Consider the following 12,680-nt stretch of genomic DNA (forward strand, 5'->3'; position numbering starts at 1 on the left):
CTGCTGGGCTTGCTTGGAATTACTTATGGAAATGAACCCTTAGAATAGCTTTCAGGCCTTCTTGGCTAGTTTCAGAGAATCCTCTTGTGCCTTTGAACTACTCAGCCATTTGTCAGTTTGTCAGGTATAAGCTGGCTCCCAGCCATCTTTTTTACTTGGAGAAGGCTCCAGGGTGTCTTTTTTCCCTAGTAGCTCCCACACTCCTTGGTGTCCTTCTTTAGTTCCCTAGTGTCGAGTGGGATTAACAGTTCCTAACTTCTCACCTCTTTGCGGTTCTCAAAAACAAACCCTTTTTATGTTAAATGTTTAACTTCTTATCGAGATAGAGAAATGTGTAACAGGGGCACTTCAGTGGCCGAGTCAGTTATGCATGTTATGCATCTGACTTTGGCTCAGGTCATGATCTCACGGTTCTTGGGTTTGAGCCCCATATCGGGCTCTGTGCTGACAGTGCAGAGCCTGCTTGGGATTCTCTCTCTCCCTCTCCCTCTGCCTCTCCTTCACTCTCATTCTCTCAAATAAATAAACAAACTTAAAGAAAGAAAAACATGTAACAAACACAAGCAAGTTATAAAGCGTATGAAGAATTTAGTATAGTAGTCCCTATAAAGCTTCTTGACTTCCCTCTGAGATGGTGTGCTTTAATTTTGTTGAGGGCAGTAATGAGCCAGACACCTTCTAAGGAGAGTCAAGGCTATGAAGACCTTCCTAGTAGGCTTCTCTGAATTTAATAGTCAGATGGTATACAGTTAATATGGAGGAATAAGGGGCTCTTTATTTGTCTTGGGGCCTGCCACACTGAGAAACACTAGGTTTAGACTAGGTTTTCTTTTTCTTTGGGATTTATTACTTTGGGGGCATATTCTCCTTAGCTAATGTTCTGTCTTGTCCACCATCAGTGTGTTTTCTCTCTGTGTCTGGTGTTGGTGTTGCCACTCATCCTTTAGTCAAAGTTCATGGTGGTGTGCAGCTTTCATTGTTCAGCTTGTACCTAATCGGAAGGACTTTATCTCTTAGAGATTAGACTCCCTGTGTTTGACTTTCAACACCTCCTTCCTCTGCCAATCTCCTGTTCTCTGCCTAATGTTTTTACAGTCCTGTGATTTGTCATTTTACTGGAGTTCCGTAAAACTTAGGAGTTCTAATAGGGCTGAGTTTAAGGACCTCTTTTAAAGGAAAGGACAGACCCTGAATAGAGGTATACATTCTGAACTTGGAGATCTTGCCAAAGTTCAGGCAAGGTGAGTTGCCTGTGTAAAAATCTTAGGTTAACCACCTCTCTAAGCTTTAATGTGATCATTTTTTTTTAATTTTATTTATTTATTTTTGAGACAGAGAGAGACAGAGTATGAACAGGGGAGGGGCAGAGAGAGAGGGAGACGCAGAATCTGAAACAGGCTCCAGGCTCCGAGCGGTCAGCACAGAGCCCGACGCGGGGCTCGAACCCACGGACCGTGAGATCATGACCTGAGCTGAAGTCGGATGCTCAACCGACCGAGCCACCCAGGCGCCCCTAATGTGATCATCTTTAATGGGAGAAAAACAACTTTCTTTTGAGGTTATTGCAGATAATGAATGAAATAGCCCTTGTGAAGTATTTACTTTATAAGAACTCAGTAGTTGTTCATGGCTGCAGTTTCTGCTGTTATTATTTTATTGCCATTCCTGCAAAAGAGGGGCAGAGGTTCAGAGCCTGAGCTTTGAATCTTATCTCTACCATCTTATCTCTATCCAGTTGTATGACCTTGGACAAATTATTTAACTTCTCTTTGCCTCAGTTTTTTTTACCTGCTAAGTGAAAACATTCTTAGTGTAGGAGTTGTGAAAATTTAGTTAAAGCAGAATCTGGTACAGAGTAAGTAATTGTAGCAAGGCTGTTGCTGTTATTTAACTGAAGTACCCTCTTTGCCTCTGGATTTGGGTATCTTCCGTTTTGGCCTTAGAGATGTATAGTGACCTGAAACTTTCCAGGCTGTCATTTTAACCTTCATTTGCCAAAATACCTAGGAGTCTATGCTCTTAATTCTCCAGTGATGTCACTTTTCTGATTTCGTTACCATGCCATCTTTAGAACCCTATTGTGACTGCTTCAGAAGGACCTGCTTGGTCCTCTGCTGGTGGTAGGTCCGATAACGTGGCACACAGATCAGACTTAAAAAGACATCCGAACCAGTGAAGCAAAATCTCTAAGGAGTAATATATTTAATAGACGTGTGAAGAATATTCTTTTAAAATTTAGCTGGGGAATCCAGAACTTCCACTTTCTAATCTCAAATGTGAAATTTCTGTAGAAAAAACATAGGGTTACATTTACTTGACTTTGCTAAGCAATGTTTAGTAATCCAGTATTGATATTAATAGTGATGTTTCAGTAAGATCTGAAGAGATTTATTTATTCTTTGTATGATAACTAAAGAAATAGGCACAAATAGAAGAAAATTTGAAAAGGAGTCAATTTCTAATTTTTAATGCGGTTTTTACTTTCTTATAGTAATTAGTATGCCCAGTGAGTGGTGTAGTGATGCTTGTAGTGAGGTTTGGCAGGATGGGCACATTTCAACAAGAGTAGATGGGTGTTCTGCAAACTTTGGAGGCCCAGAATTTATTAGACGTATATCAGGGACTGGGTGGCAGGGTAGGAGGAAGAAACAGTGGAAGTTTTCTGAACTGGACAGGTTGATTGCCAGGGTAGAAGACCCCTCTTTACACATATCTGAACACACTCACATCTAGAGACAGAGTTTTGTATTTGGATTTTTTACATAAGATTAAAAGATATTCTTTATTTTTATTATTTAAAAAAAGTTTTGAAAGCACCTGTGCTGGAAAGCAAGATTTTAGGGCAGAGCCATAGTGCCTAAGATGTGTGTTGGCTCAGTAAACATCTGTCAAAAGTAATTAAATGCTCTGCAGAGTTTACCTTTACTGAATTCTAGTCTTACCCTCAAACTAGATTTTATTAGTTCACCTATGTGAGTAGACCCTATTTAAGTGGATTAAAGTAGGTATGTTTTATTTGCCCATACTGCTGAAAGTTAAAAAAGTTCTTAAGGATTATTTTCATTAAGCTGTGACTCCAGATGTATTTCTATGTAAAGAATTTTATTCCATTAGCTATAATTGAAGAGTTTTCTTTTGCTGGACACTTTGGTGATTCATACACATTATTACTCTCCAGGTCTTTCTACATTCCATGATTGTCACCTTTTTTTTTTTTTTTTAATTGAAGTACAAGGGCACTTGGGTGGCTCAGTCCTTTAAGTGTCCAACTCTTGATTTTGGGTCAGGGCACGTTCTCCTAGTTTGTGAGTTTGAGCCCCATGTAGAGCTCCACGCTGATGGTGTGGAGTCTGCTTGGGATTTTCTCTCTTGAAAAAAAAAAATTGAAGTATATATAACCTTTCAATTTTTCTTTAAATTATAAAAGTATATTCCTGCAGCACTTAAAATTTAAAATTGCAGATTTGGAAACATAGGTAAATTTTCGAACCTGTTTTAGCACTTGTCATTATGCCTGGCATTAATTTAGAAGTAGAAACTTAGAAATGGTAACTTATTTTTCATTTTAGGTCGGATGCTCAGGATGATCTCCTTGCCATTAGTAATATTTTCTAGTGACATTTCCAAATATTGTCATATTCTTGTGGGTTTCACCTTTCCTCATTTTCTTTTTCTTTTTTTTTTTAATTCTTTTTTTTTTTTTAAAACGTCTATTCATCTTTGAGAGACAGAGAGAGACAGAGCATGAGTGGGGAAGGGGCAGAGAAAGTGGGACACAGAATCCGAAGCAGGCTCCAGGCTCTTAGCTGTCAGCACAGAGCCTGATGGGGGGCTCGAACTCACAAACTGCGAGATTATGACCTGAGCTGAAGTCAGACACTCAACCCACTGAGCCACCCAGGCACCCCTTACTTTTCCACATTTTCTAACTTTCACTTTGGTATCTGCCTTTTTTTTTTTTTTTTTTTTTAAGGAAGAGGAGGAGGAGGAGGAATAGCTTTTATACAGTTGGGTAATCTATATTTGAATAGGCTACTGTAAATCTTATTATATGTCCATAGTTTTAGTTACAAATGACAAGTCATTCAGAGAATTTTGTGACCATGGTGACATTTCAATTAATGGACATTTATTTCTATTTTTGTAGAGCAATGTAAATGAAACTGATAAAAGCCTTGAAAGCTTGCATAATGGTGGAGAAAGTTGTCAGAGAAATGATGTAGTTTCAAATCACGATGATTTATAGAATCTCCCTTTTTTTTTTTAAGGGAGTATTTTCTTTTTCCTTTCTTAATGTTTAGTTTTGAGAGAGAGGGAGTGAGAGAGCATGCGTACAAGTTGGGGGAGGGGCAGAGAGAGAGAGGGAGACACAGAATCTGAAGCAGGCTGTCTGGGCTGTCAGCCTGATGCAGGGCTCCAACCCACAAACTGTGAGATCATGATCTGAGCTGAAGTTGGACACTTAAACCGACTGAGCTACCTAGGCGCCCTTTTAGAATCTCTTAAATCTATCATCGTCTATTCTGTTGCTGGTATAGGTTAAGACTAATCAACTTTTCTCTTTTCAATTTTACAGAGTTAATTGAGAGTTGGAGGCAACGTTGCTGAAGATGAAGAATACACAGTATTAGAGGAGGAGATTTTTTTTTTCTTTCAAAAGTCTTGATTGGTGGCTTACGTCCAGTTACCACTCTTCATTTGAGTCTGTTTTCTTCATCAGAAATGATTTTTACAATTTCAAGAAAAACTATGTCCCAGAAATTGAGTTTACTGTTGCTTGTATTCGGACTCATTTGGGGATTGATGTTACTGCACTATACTTTTCAACAACCAAGACATCAAAGCAGTGTCAAGTTACGTGAACAAATACTAGATTTAAGCAAAAGATATGTTAAAGCTCTAGCAGAGGAAAATAAGAATGCAGTGGATGTTGAGAATGGCGCTTCTATGGCAGGATATGGTAAGATAACCATGGACTATTCCTCGTTTTCTCCTCTTCAACTTCTTCCCATTTAAAGATAGTTATGGAAGGAAATCTAACTCATCACTTCATGCGTAGGTCTTTACAGAGTAAATTTTTCTTGACTTTTTACTATGAAAAATTTCAGATATACTGACAAATAGAAACTATGATAAATACTATATATCTGTTGCCTAGATTTAATAATTATTAACATTTTACCAATTTGTCTAATTTTTGAAGACCAGTTAAATTATAGAAATTGTGACACTTCACTGCTAGATATTTCCATATGCATCTCTAAAAAAATCTTGTTGTACATAATTGTAATACTATTATAACACTTAGTTCATATTTACATTTTCTTGATTGTGCCAGTATAGACCGTCAATTGTATAACATCTATCAATTCCTAAGAAGCAGCATTTGCCCGTATCTTCAATATGGTTTATTGCCATTCACCTGTTCACATCCTGGTTTCCTGCTGTGGTGTGTTTTTTTTTTTTGTTTTTTTTCCTGCTGTGTTTTAAGTTTTGTATGCCTGCCGTAGTCTCACTTGCCTTTAAGACTTAAGAGAGAGAGAAGAGATAGAACACTTTGTATATGAGTGTGTGGGCATTTTCTCTATTTCAGTGGGTTTTTTTTTAGTTATACATGTATGTATTTAAAGAATCAAAATGTGTTATGAGTCTGGTAATAAAAAAGGGCAGTTTTTCCCACCCCCAACAGTACTCAAACTTCCCATTCCTTATTGCCAGCCATCTTAAGTTATTTTTTCTGATTTATTTGGTGATTACCTCCATACCTCTAAATAACATGCTCTATGAGCTGCTTCTTGACTTTTCAATTATAGAAATTATCTGTTAACTTCCCACTGTGCAGGGTGAGGGTTCAGCTTTCTTTTTCAACCCAAATTGCATCCCACCCACCCCAGGCTGTTTTCACACACACGTGTTCTTATAGTCCTGCCATTTTCCCATCATAATTTTGGTTAGAACAATATTCAATATTTGCATTATTATGACTGTGTTAGTGGTATTCATTACTGAGCCATGTAGTACATTATGACTTTTCCTTTCACATACACCTGTATTTCCCCCTTCTAGAATTAATTAGTAAGTACTGATTTTTGTTTCTTTGCCTAGTTTTCTACCCTAACTCTCCCAGTTGTTAAGTCTCCTCCCAGTATATTCAGACACATAAGGTATTTTATCACATTATTTATCTTGAAGAAATCTTTCCTAGAGCCTTCTGATCTCTGGTTTGGACTATTTCTTCTCTAGGCTTGTGGTGGTAAATTATTCTAGGATCTTCCTACATAATTATCCCTTTATCTCTCTCTTGCGTTGGATCTCCTGTTGCCTAGAATCCCGTGGCTTCCTCTTTATTGTTTCTCCCTCATTTTATGGGAACTGATTCTTGTAGTTTCCTCAGAAAGATATGAGGAAGGTCAAAGTTTTGATTCCTTGCATATCTGAAAAGGTCTTTTTATCCCCCTACTCTCATGTTTAATTGAAAATTTGACTAAGTATAGAGACCTAGTTTGGAAATAGTTTTCTGTTGGATTTTAAAGGCTTCCCCCCGCTGCCCCCTTAGCTTCCAGTGTTCTTTTTGAGAATTTAATGCTATTCTGATTCTTTATCCTTTAAAATTAAAAAAAAATTTAAATTTATTTTATTTTTAATATTTATTTTTGAGACAGAGAGAGATGTGACAGAGTGTGAGAGGGGAGGGACAGAGAGAGAGAGGGAGGCACAGAATCCAAAGCAGGCTCCAGGCTCTGAGCTGACAGCAGAGAGCCCAACTTGGGGCTCAGACCCACAAACCCTGAAATCATGACCTGAGCTAAAGTCTGATGCTTAACCACTGAATCACCCAGGTGCCCCCCCGATTTTTTTACCTTTTAAAATTTATTTATTTTTAGAGAGGGAGAGTGCACATGAGCAGGGGAGGGACCGAAACAGGGAGAGAGAGAATACCAAGCAGTCCCCACATTGCCAGTGTGGAGCCCGACATGAGACATGATCTCATGAACGGTGAGGTCATGACCTGAGCTGAAACCAAGAGTCAGACGCTTAACCGACTGAGCCACCCAGGTGCCCCTGATTCTTCACCCTTTATATGTGACTTATTTTTGGAAGTTTGTGAGATCTTTATCACAGTCCCATAATGCTGTTCTGAGATTTTTCAGAATGACGTCCCTGGGTCTGGATTTCTTTTACATATGTGCTGGACTTGATTTATTTTCCCCCCAAATTTCATGTTTATTTTTTACTAGTACCTATATCTAAGAGATGGAACATTTGTGACTCAGGATAATGATCATGCTCTGTTTGTCGCTACACATCATCTACAACATCTCAAGAGGTCTCCACCAAGTCAGCCATTTCCAATAAGGATATACTGTCCAAGGTATGAAAGTCCTAAAACCAAAATACATGGTTCTAAAATTTTTTTTTTAAATTTTTTAATTTTTGTGAGAGAGAGACAGCCAGAGCATGAGTGGGGGGTGGGGTGCAGAGAGAGAGGGAGACATAGAATTCAAAGCAGGCTCCACGCTCTTACCTGTGAGCACAGAGCCCAGTGCAGGGCTTGAACTCACGAATCGTGAGATCATGACCTGAGCTGAAGTTGGACGCTCAACCACCTAGGCGACCCCACAAATACATTTGTTCTTAAAGTAATCATAATTGGGGGCACCTGGGTGGCTCAGTCGGTTGAGTGCCGACTTCAGCTCAGGTCAGGATCTCGCAGTCCGTGAGTTCGAGCCCCGCATCGGGCCCCTGTGCTGACAGCTCAGAGCCCGGAGCCTGTTTCAGATTCTGTGTCTCCCTCTCTCTGACCCTCCCCCATTCATGCTCTGTCTCTCTCTGTCTCAAAAATAAATAAAAACGTTAAAAAAATTTTTTTTAAAAAAAGTAATCATAATTGTACCTAAGCAATATAGTCAAAATGTTTTCAGACTTTTCAACTGCTATAACTCTAATACCTACCGTACCATTTTTTCCTTTTTCTACCGAATGATATATTACTTCTTTTTTTTTTTTTTAAATTTTTTTTTTTAACGTTTATTTATTTTTGAGACAGAGAGAGACAGAGCATGAACGGGGGAGGGGCAGAGAGAGAGGGAGACACAGAATCGGAAGCAGGCTCCAGGCTCTGAGCCATCAGCCCAGAGCCCGACGCGGGGCTCGAACTCGCGGACCGCGAGATCGTGACCTGAGCTGAAGTCGGACACTTAACCGACTGAGCAACCCAGGCGCCCCGATATATTACTTCTTTATGCAAATACCCTGCAAGTTCCTTCACAAATATAAATTTCATAAATGTCAGAATTAAAAATAAAAATTACAGAAAGTCTTTCATTTATTTTTACCCTTGGCCTAATTTCCTTTATTATTTTTTTTTAATTAATTTTTTTTTTTGAGACAGAGAGAGACAGAGCATGAGCAGGGGAGGGGCAGAGAGAGGGAGACACAGAATCTGAAGCAGGCTCCAGGCTCTGAGCTGTCAGCACAGAGCCCAACGTGGGGCTCGAACTCATGGAGTGTGAGATCATTACCCGAGCTGAGGTTGGACGCTCAACCGACTGAGCCACCCAGGCTCCCCGGCCTAATTTCCTTTAAATGTGGATTCATTTCTTTACCCAACGGAGGTTACCTTAATGCCACATAGATGTCACCCATTATAGTTTACATATCCATTCATTTACTGTGTTGATTCAAGTTACCACTGATGCCGTCAGAGTACAAGGTTTATTTTACATTTTATCATTGCTGCAAAAAAAGTTTAAAACCATTTCGAACACTTCATTAAAAATGGTATTATTGAAATAATATTGGGAGCAAATAGAAAATTTCTGCATATTTATTTTGAAAAGAATAGACTTTTTTGTAACTGCTAAAAATGGTCACTTATTTAACTTCTCTGTAGATATAGTAAAGAATAATCAATCAAGTATAAAACTAAGACTTTATATCTCAGATTACTTCAACATGCTAATTTGAATAAAGTGAACATTCTTTCAAAAGAACATACTGCCTTTACATGGATAAACTTCTGTTAGTGTATTAGGCTTTTGTTTTTGTCTGCTTGCAGAAGAGTAACTATGTTTTGAGAAAAACATTTACTAGAGATCAGAATTTAACTTTCTTTAAAGTTTGGTTTTCTAAGATGTATCTATGTTAAATATATACCTTAAGTAAACCCTGCTACTTAAGAAGGATATATTTTGTTTACAACCATCAAGTAATGATTTTAAGATGGAGCTAAATCTAGTGAAACTTAAATTCTAAAGTGCTTTAATCAAAAGCTTGATATATATCTATTTATGAATCACAACTCTTGCAGTTGTTTCAAATAATTCTTTAAAGTAACTGGCTCTTTCTGCAATAATCTGCTTATTTCCATGACGTGCTTGTTCTATCCCAAACTGGAACTCATCAGTTTGTGTAAGAATACTTAATGTGTCATCTTTTAAAATTTCAGTTTGGTAAATTAGTGTCTAATTTTCGTAGAACTATAACCAACCTAGCTTCTAGATCACACAAAAGATTCTGAAATTTGGGATCAAAATTCTCCATTCCTGATCCTTTAACAACATTGGTGCAAATACTGGCCTTGCTGCTTGCTTGGTAAAGGGAATTTATAGGTGATTCTAACAGATAAAACAAGAATGTTGTTTTGTAAATTCTGATTGGTAATTATTTTAGGTTGCAGCTTGAAAACAACCAGCATTTTATCTTTTGTGTCAGCAAACTCAGTTGTGTTGGAAAAGGACATTAGATGTTGGATTGCGGCACCCTAAGAACGTTTGGTTCCTGTCATCCAAAAAATTGTTGATTTTAGGACAGCTGTACATGAGTGGCTGGTCCCAGGGTTCTGATGCTGAAGTAATTCTGGGTAGTAGTGAAGATGAAAATCTTCAGAACATCCTCATTTCTGCCTGCCATGATTTTGGAGACAGGGAAAAGGAAACTTCAGTGGGCACTTTAAATCCTGAAACTTACATCCTTCGGTTTAGGGATATTTTTCCTAAATTATTTATTTGATTTCATCCTCCCCATTGTTTTCATTCTTCCTGAAATTCTGTTGTTCAGCATTTGGACCCTATGAACTGGTTCTCAAATTTTCCTTTATTTACTGTCCTACTTTCCATCTCTTTGTCTTTTTGTTTTATTTTTTGAGATATTTACTCATCTTTATTTTCAACTCTTGGACTTTTTTATTTTCTTTCATATTTTTAATTTCTTAAAAAAATTTTTTTTAAATGTTTATTTATTTAGAGAGAGAGTGTGAGCTGGGGTGGGGCAGAAAAAGGGAGAGACTGAATCCCAAGCAGGCTCCATGCCGTCATCAAAGAGCCTGATGTGGGGGTCGAACTCATGAACTGTGAGATCATGACCTGAGCTGAAACCAAGAGTGGGACGCTTAACCAACTGAGCAATCCAGGCACCCCATCATATTTTTAATTTCTAAGAGCTCTTTTTTTATTTCTCAAATGTTGTCAATGATACATTTTCTGAAATATTTTTACGTTTCATCCAAACATGTCTGGTGATCCTTAGCCTATGAAGGCTTTTTAATATTTATTTACTCCTTCATTCATTTATTTTAAAGATTTTGTGCTTTTTAAGTAATCTCTATACTTAATGCGGGACTTGAACTCACAACTCTGAGATCCAGTTGCATGCTCTACCAACTGAGCCAATCAGGTGCCCCTGAGGCTTTTTTAAAGAATGAGACACTTAAAGTTTGATGGGAAGTGTTGAGTTGTTGGTTGGTATTCACTATAGCATGATCTGGCTGGGACATTTCCTTGGGAGCATCCTTAATATTTGTAATGACTTCTGATACGAACTACCTGGAATTAAGCCAAATTTCACAGGTTAAGGGCATATCCTCCAAAATACTGCCTTCACTTCAGATATTAGCCACAAGTTTGGGTGTCCCAGGCCACACTCATTTTTGACCAGTTCTACTACCCCCTCAGGTTTGGTAATTCACTAGATTGGCCCAGGGAACTCCCTGAAAGGACTGTACTTACAGTTTTATTATAGCAAAAAGAAACTCAGAACCAGCAAAAGGGATACACACATAGGGCAAGTCTGAGAGGGTTCCAGAGGCGAAGTTTCTGTTGTCTTCTTCCCATGGAATCAGGCCGCATTACTCCCTTGGCACATTTGTGTATGATCATATTAAGAGTATTGTTACCTAGGGAAATTCACCTGAACTTTGTGTCCAGGATTTTTATTGGGATTTTATTGTGCAAACACGATTGATTGGATTTAGCCAGATGGTTGAATTCACTTTCCAGCCCCTCTCTCTCATCTGACATTACTGAAAAGCCACGACTCTCTAATTACATAGTTTGGTCTTTCTGGCATGCCCAGTCCCCATCCTGAGTCATGTCATTAGGACAAACTATCTAGGGGCCCAGTCTGAGTCACTTTGTTAATATAAACTATCAGTGGGGTCCCAGGGGCCCATCATGAATAACAAAGACAGTCTTATCGCTCAGGAAATTCCAAACATTTAGAGGCTACCTCCCAGGAACTAGGGACAAAGTCCGGCCAAACTCTATTACACATTATCACTGTCTGTTTCTTTGCAGTATCCCAATTATGGGTGTATTTAGGTCTTTCTTCTTGAGCTGATCAGATTCCCTAGAGAAGTCCTTCCAATCTTGCTGGAGAGTATAGGCCTTCAACTGTTCTGGGATCCCAATGAGAGGAAGAGGCTGGGGGAGGACAGGTAGTCTCAGCACTCACTGTGTAAATTTTCATTTACTCCCCCAGTTTTCACTGTGGCACTCAGGCCCTTAGCTGTTTCACTGGCTTCAGAAAATGAACCTCAGCTTTTCTGCAGGGAGTGAGGAGCTATTGCCCAGTTGGGGAGTGTTCTAGATAATTTAGGAATCAAATGTCTCCATAGATACATTTTCACCCAATTCTTCTGTTTTAGTCCCTTTTTTAACCCCTATTTTCACTGGTACCCACTATAACAACAGTTCCTGGGCATTTTAAGGGTGGGGTTCCGTGGAGAACATTGAATTGTTTCTTAGTTTTTCTTCTAAGATCAAATTTTTCAGAGCTTCTAAGTCAGTTAACACTCGTCCCTTTGCTTTCTAGCTTCTGGAGTTGTGTTTTTATGGTCTCTTCTGTTATCCTTGGCCTTGCGGATTTATGCTTAAAGAAGGAAAGAAAGAAAAAGAGAACAAAAAGCACAGTTACTGTTTTGGTGGAGTGTCCATGTAGCTGGGACCCATGGGTGCAAGAGCACCTGGTTCCAGGGGTCCCCAACAGACCAAGTTTGGCTCCCTGCTAACAGAACCCAAAGGCAGAGAAAAGGGTGGTGGTGAGACAAGAAAGGAATTTGTTTTAGTGAGGCCAACACCGAGAAGCCAGTGGACTAGTGTCCCAAATGTCTCCGTAGTGCTGAAAATGCCTCATGTTTTTATAAGGAAAATGTGGGACAGGGGTTGGTGGGTACTACAGTTGGGCAGTAAAGGTCTACTTGATCAGTGTCTTGGGTCAGTCACACAGAATCTTGCTGGCTCAGGGCAGTCCTTATACTTGAGGGGGTAGTTTTGGTTCCCATCACAGGGTGCTTTTCCCACAAGATTGTTAGCCTGAGTTAAGAGAAGCTGGAAATAAGAACTTAATCAATTAGAAAGTCCAGACTGAGGTCAAAATGGAGGTGGTTGAAGTCCTCTTTCATC

At 38.9% G+C, this 12,680-nt stretch overlaps 2 protein-coding genes across 3 annotated transcripts in view; both read left to right on the forward strand.

The window, feature by feature from the left end:
• The window catches only part of CCDC126 (coiled-coil domain containing 126), a 43,638-nt gene that overhangs the window by 11,818 nt on the left and 19,140 nt on the right, over positions 1-12,680 (forward strand). For both annotated transcript variants that reach the window (XM_007089051.3, XM_007089049.3), the window contains exon 2: positions 4,577-4,960. In XM_007089051.3, coding sequence (XP_007089113.1) covers positions 4,723-4,960 — 238 coding nt within the window. In that variant the 5' untranslated portion in view covers positions 4,577-4,722. The remainder of the gene's footprint in view (positions 1-4,576; positions 4,961-12,680) is intronic.
• FAM221A (family with sequence similarity 221 member A) overlaps positions 7,057-12,680 on the forward strand; it is a 76,248-nt gene continuing 70,624 nt past the window's right edge. Inside the window, exon 1 of the mRNA XM_042968231.1 lies at positions 7,057-7,372. The gene's annotated coding sequence lies outside the window, so the exon portion shown is untranslated. The remainder of the gene's footprint in view (positions 7,373-12,680) is intronic.

The sequence above is a fragment of the Panthera tigris genome, chromosome A2 (genome assembly GCF_018350195.1).
Source record: "Panthera tigris isolate Pti1 chromosome A2, P.tigris_Pti1_mat1.1, whole genome shotgun sequence".
NCBI classification, from domain to species: domain Eukaryota; kingdom Metazoa; phylum Chordata; class Mammalia; order Carnivora; family Felidae; genus Panthera; species Panthera tigris.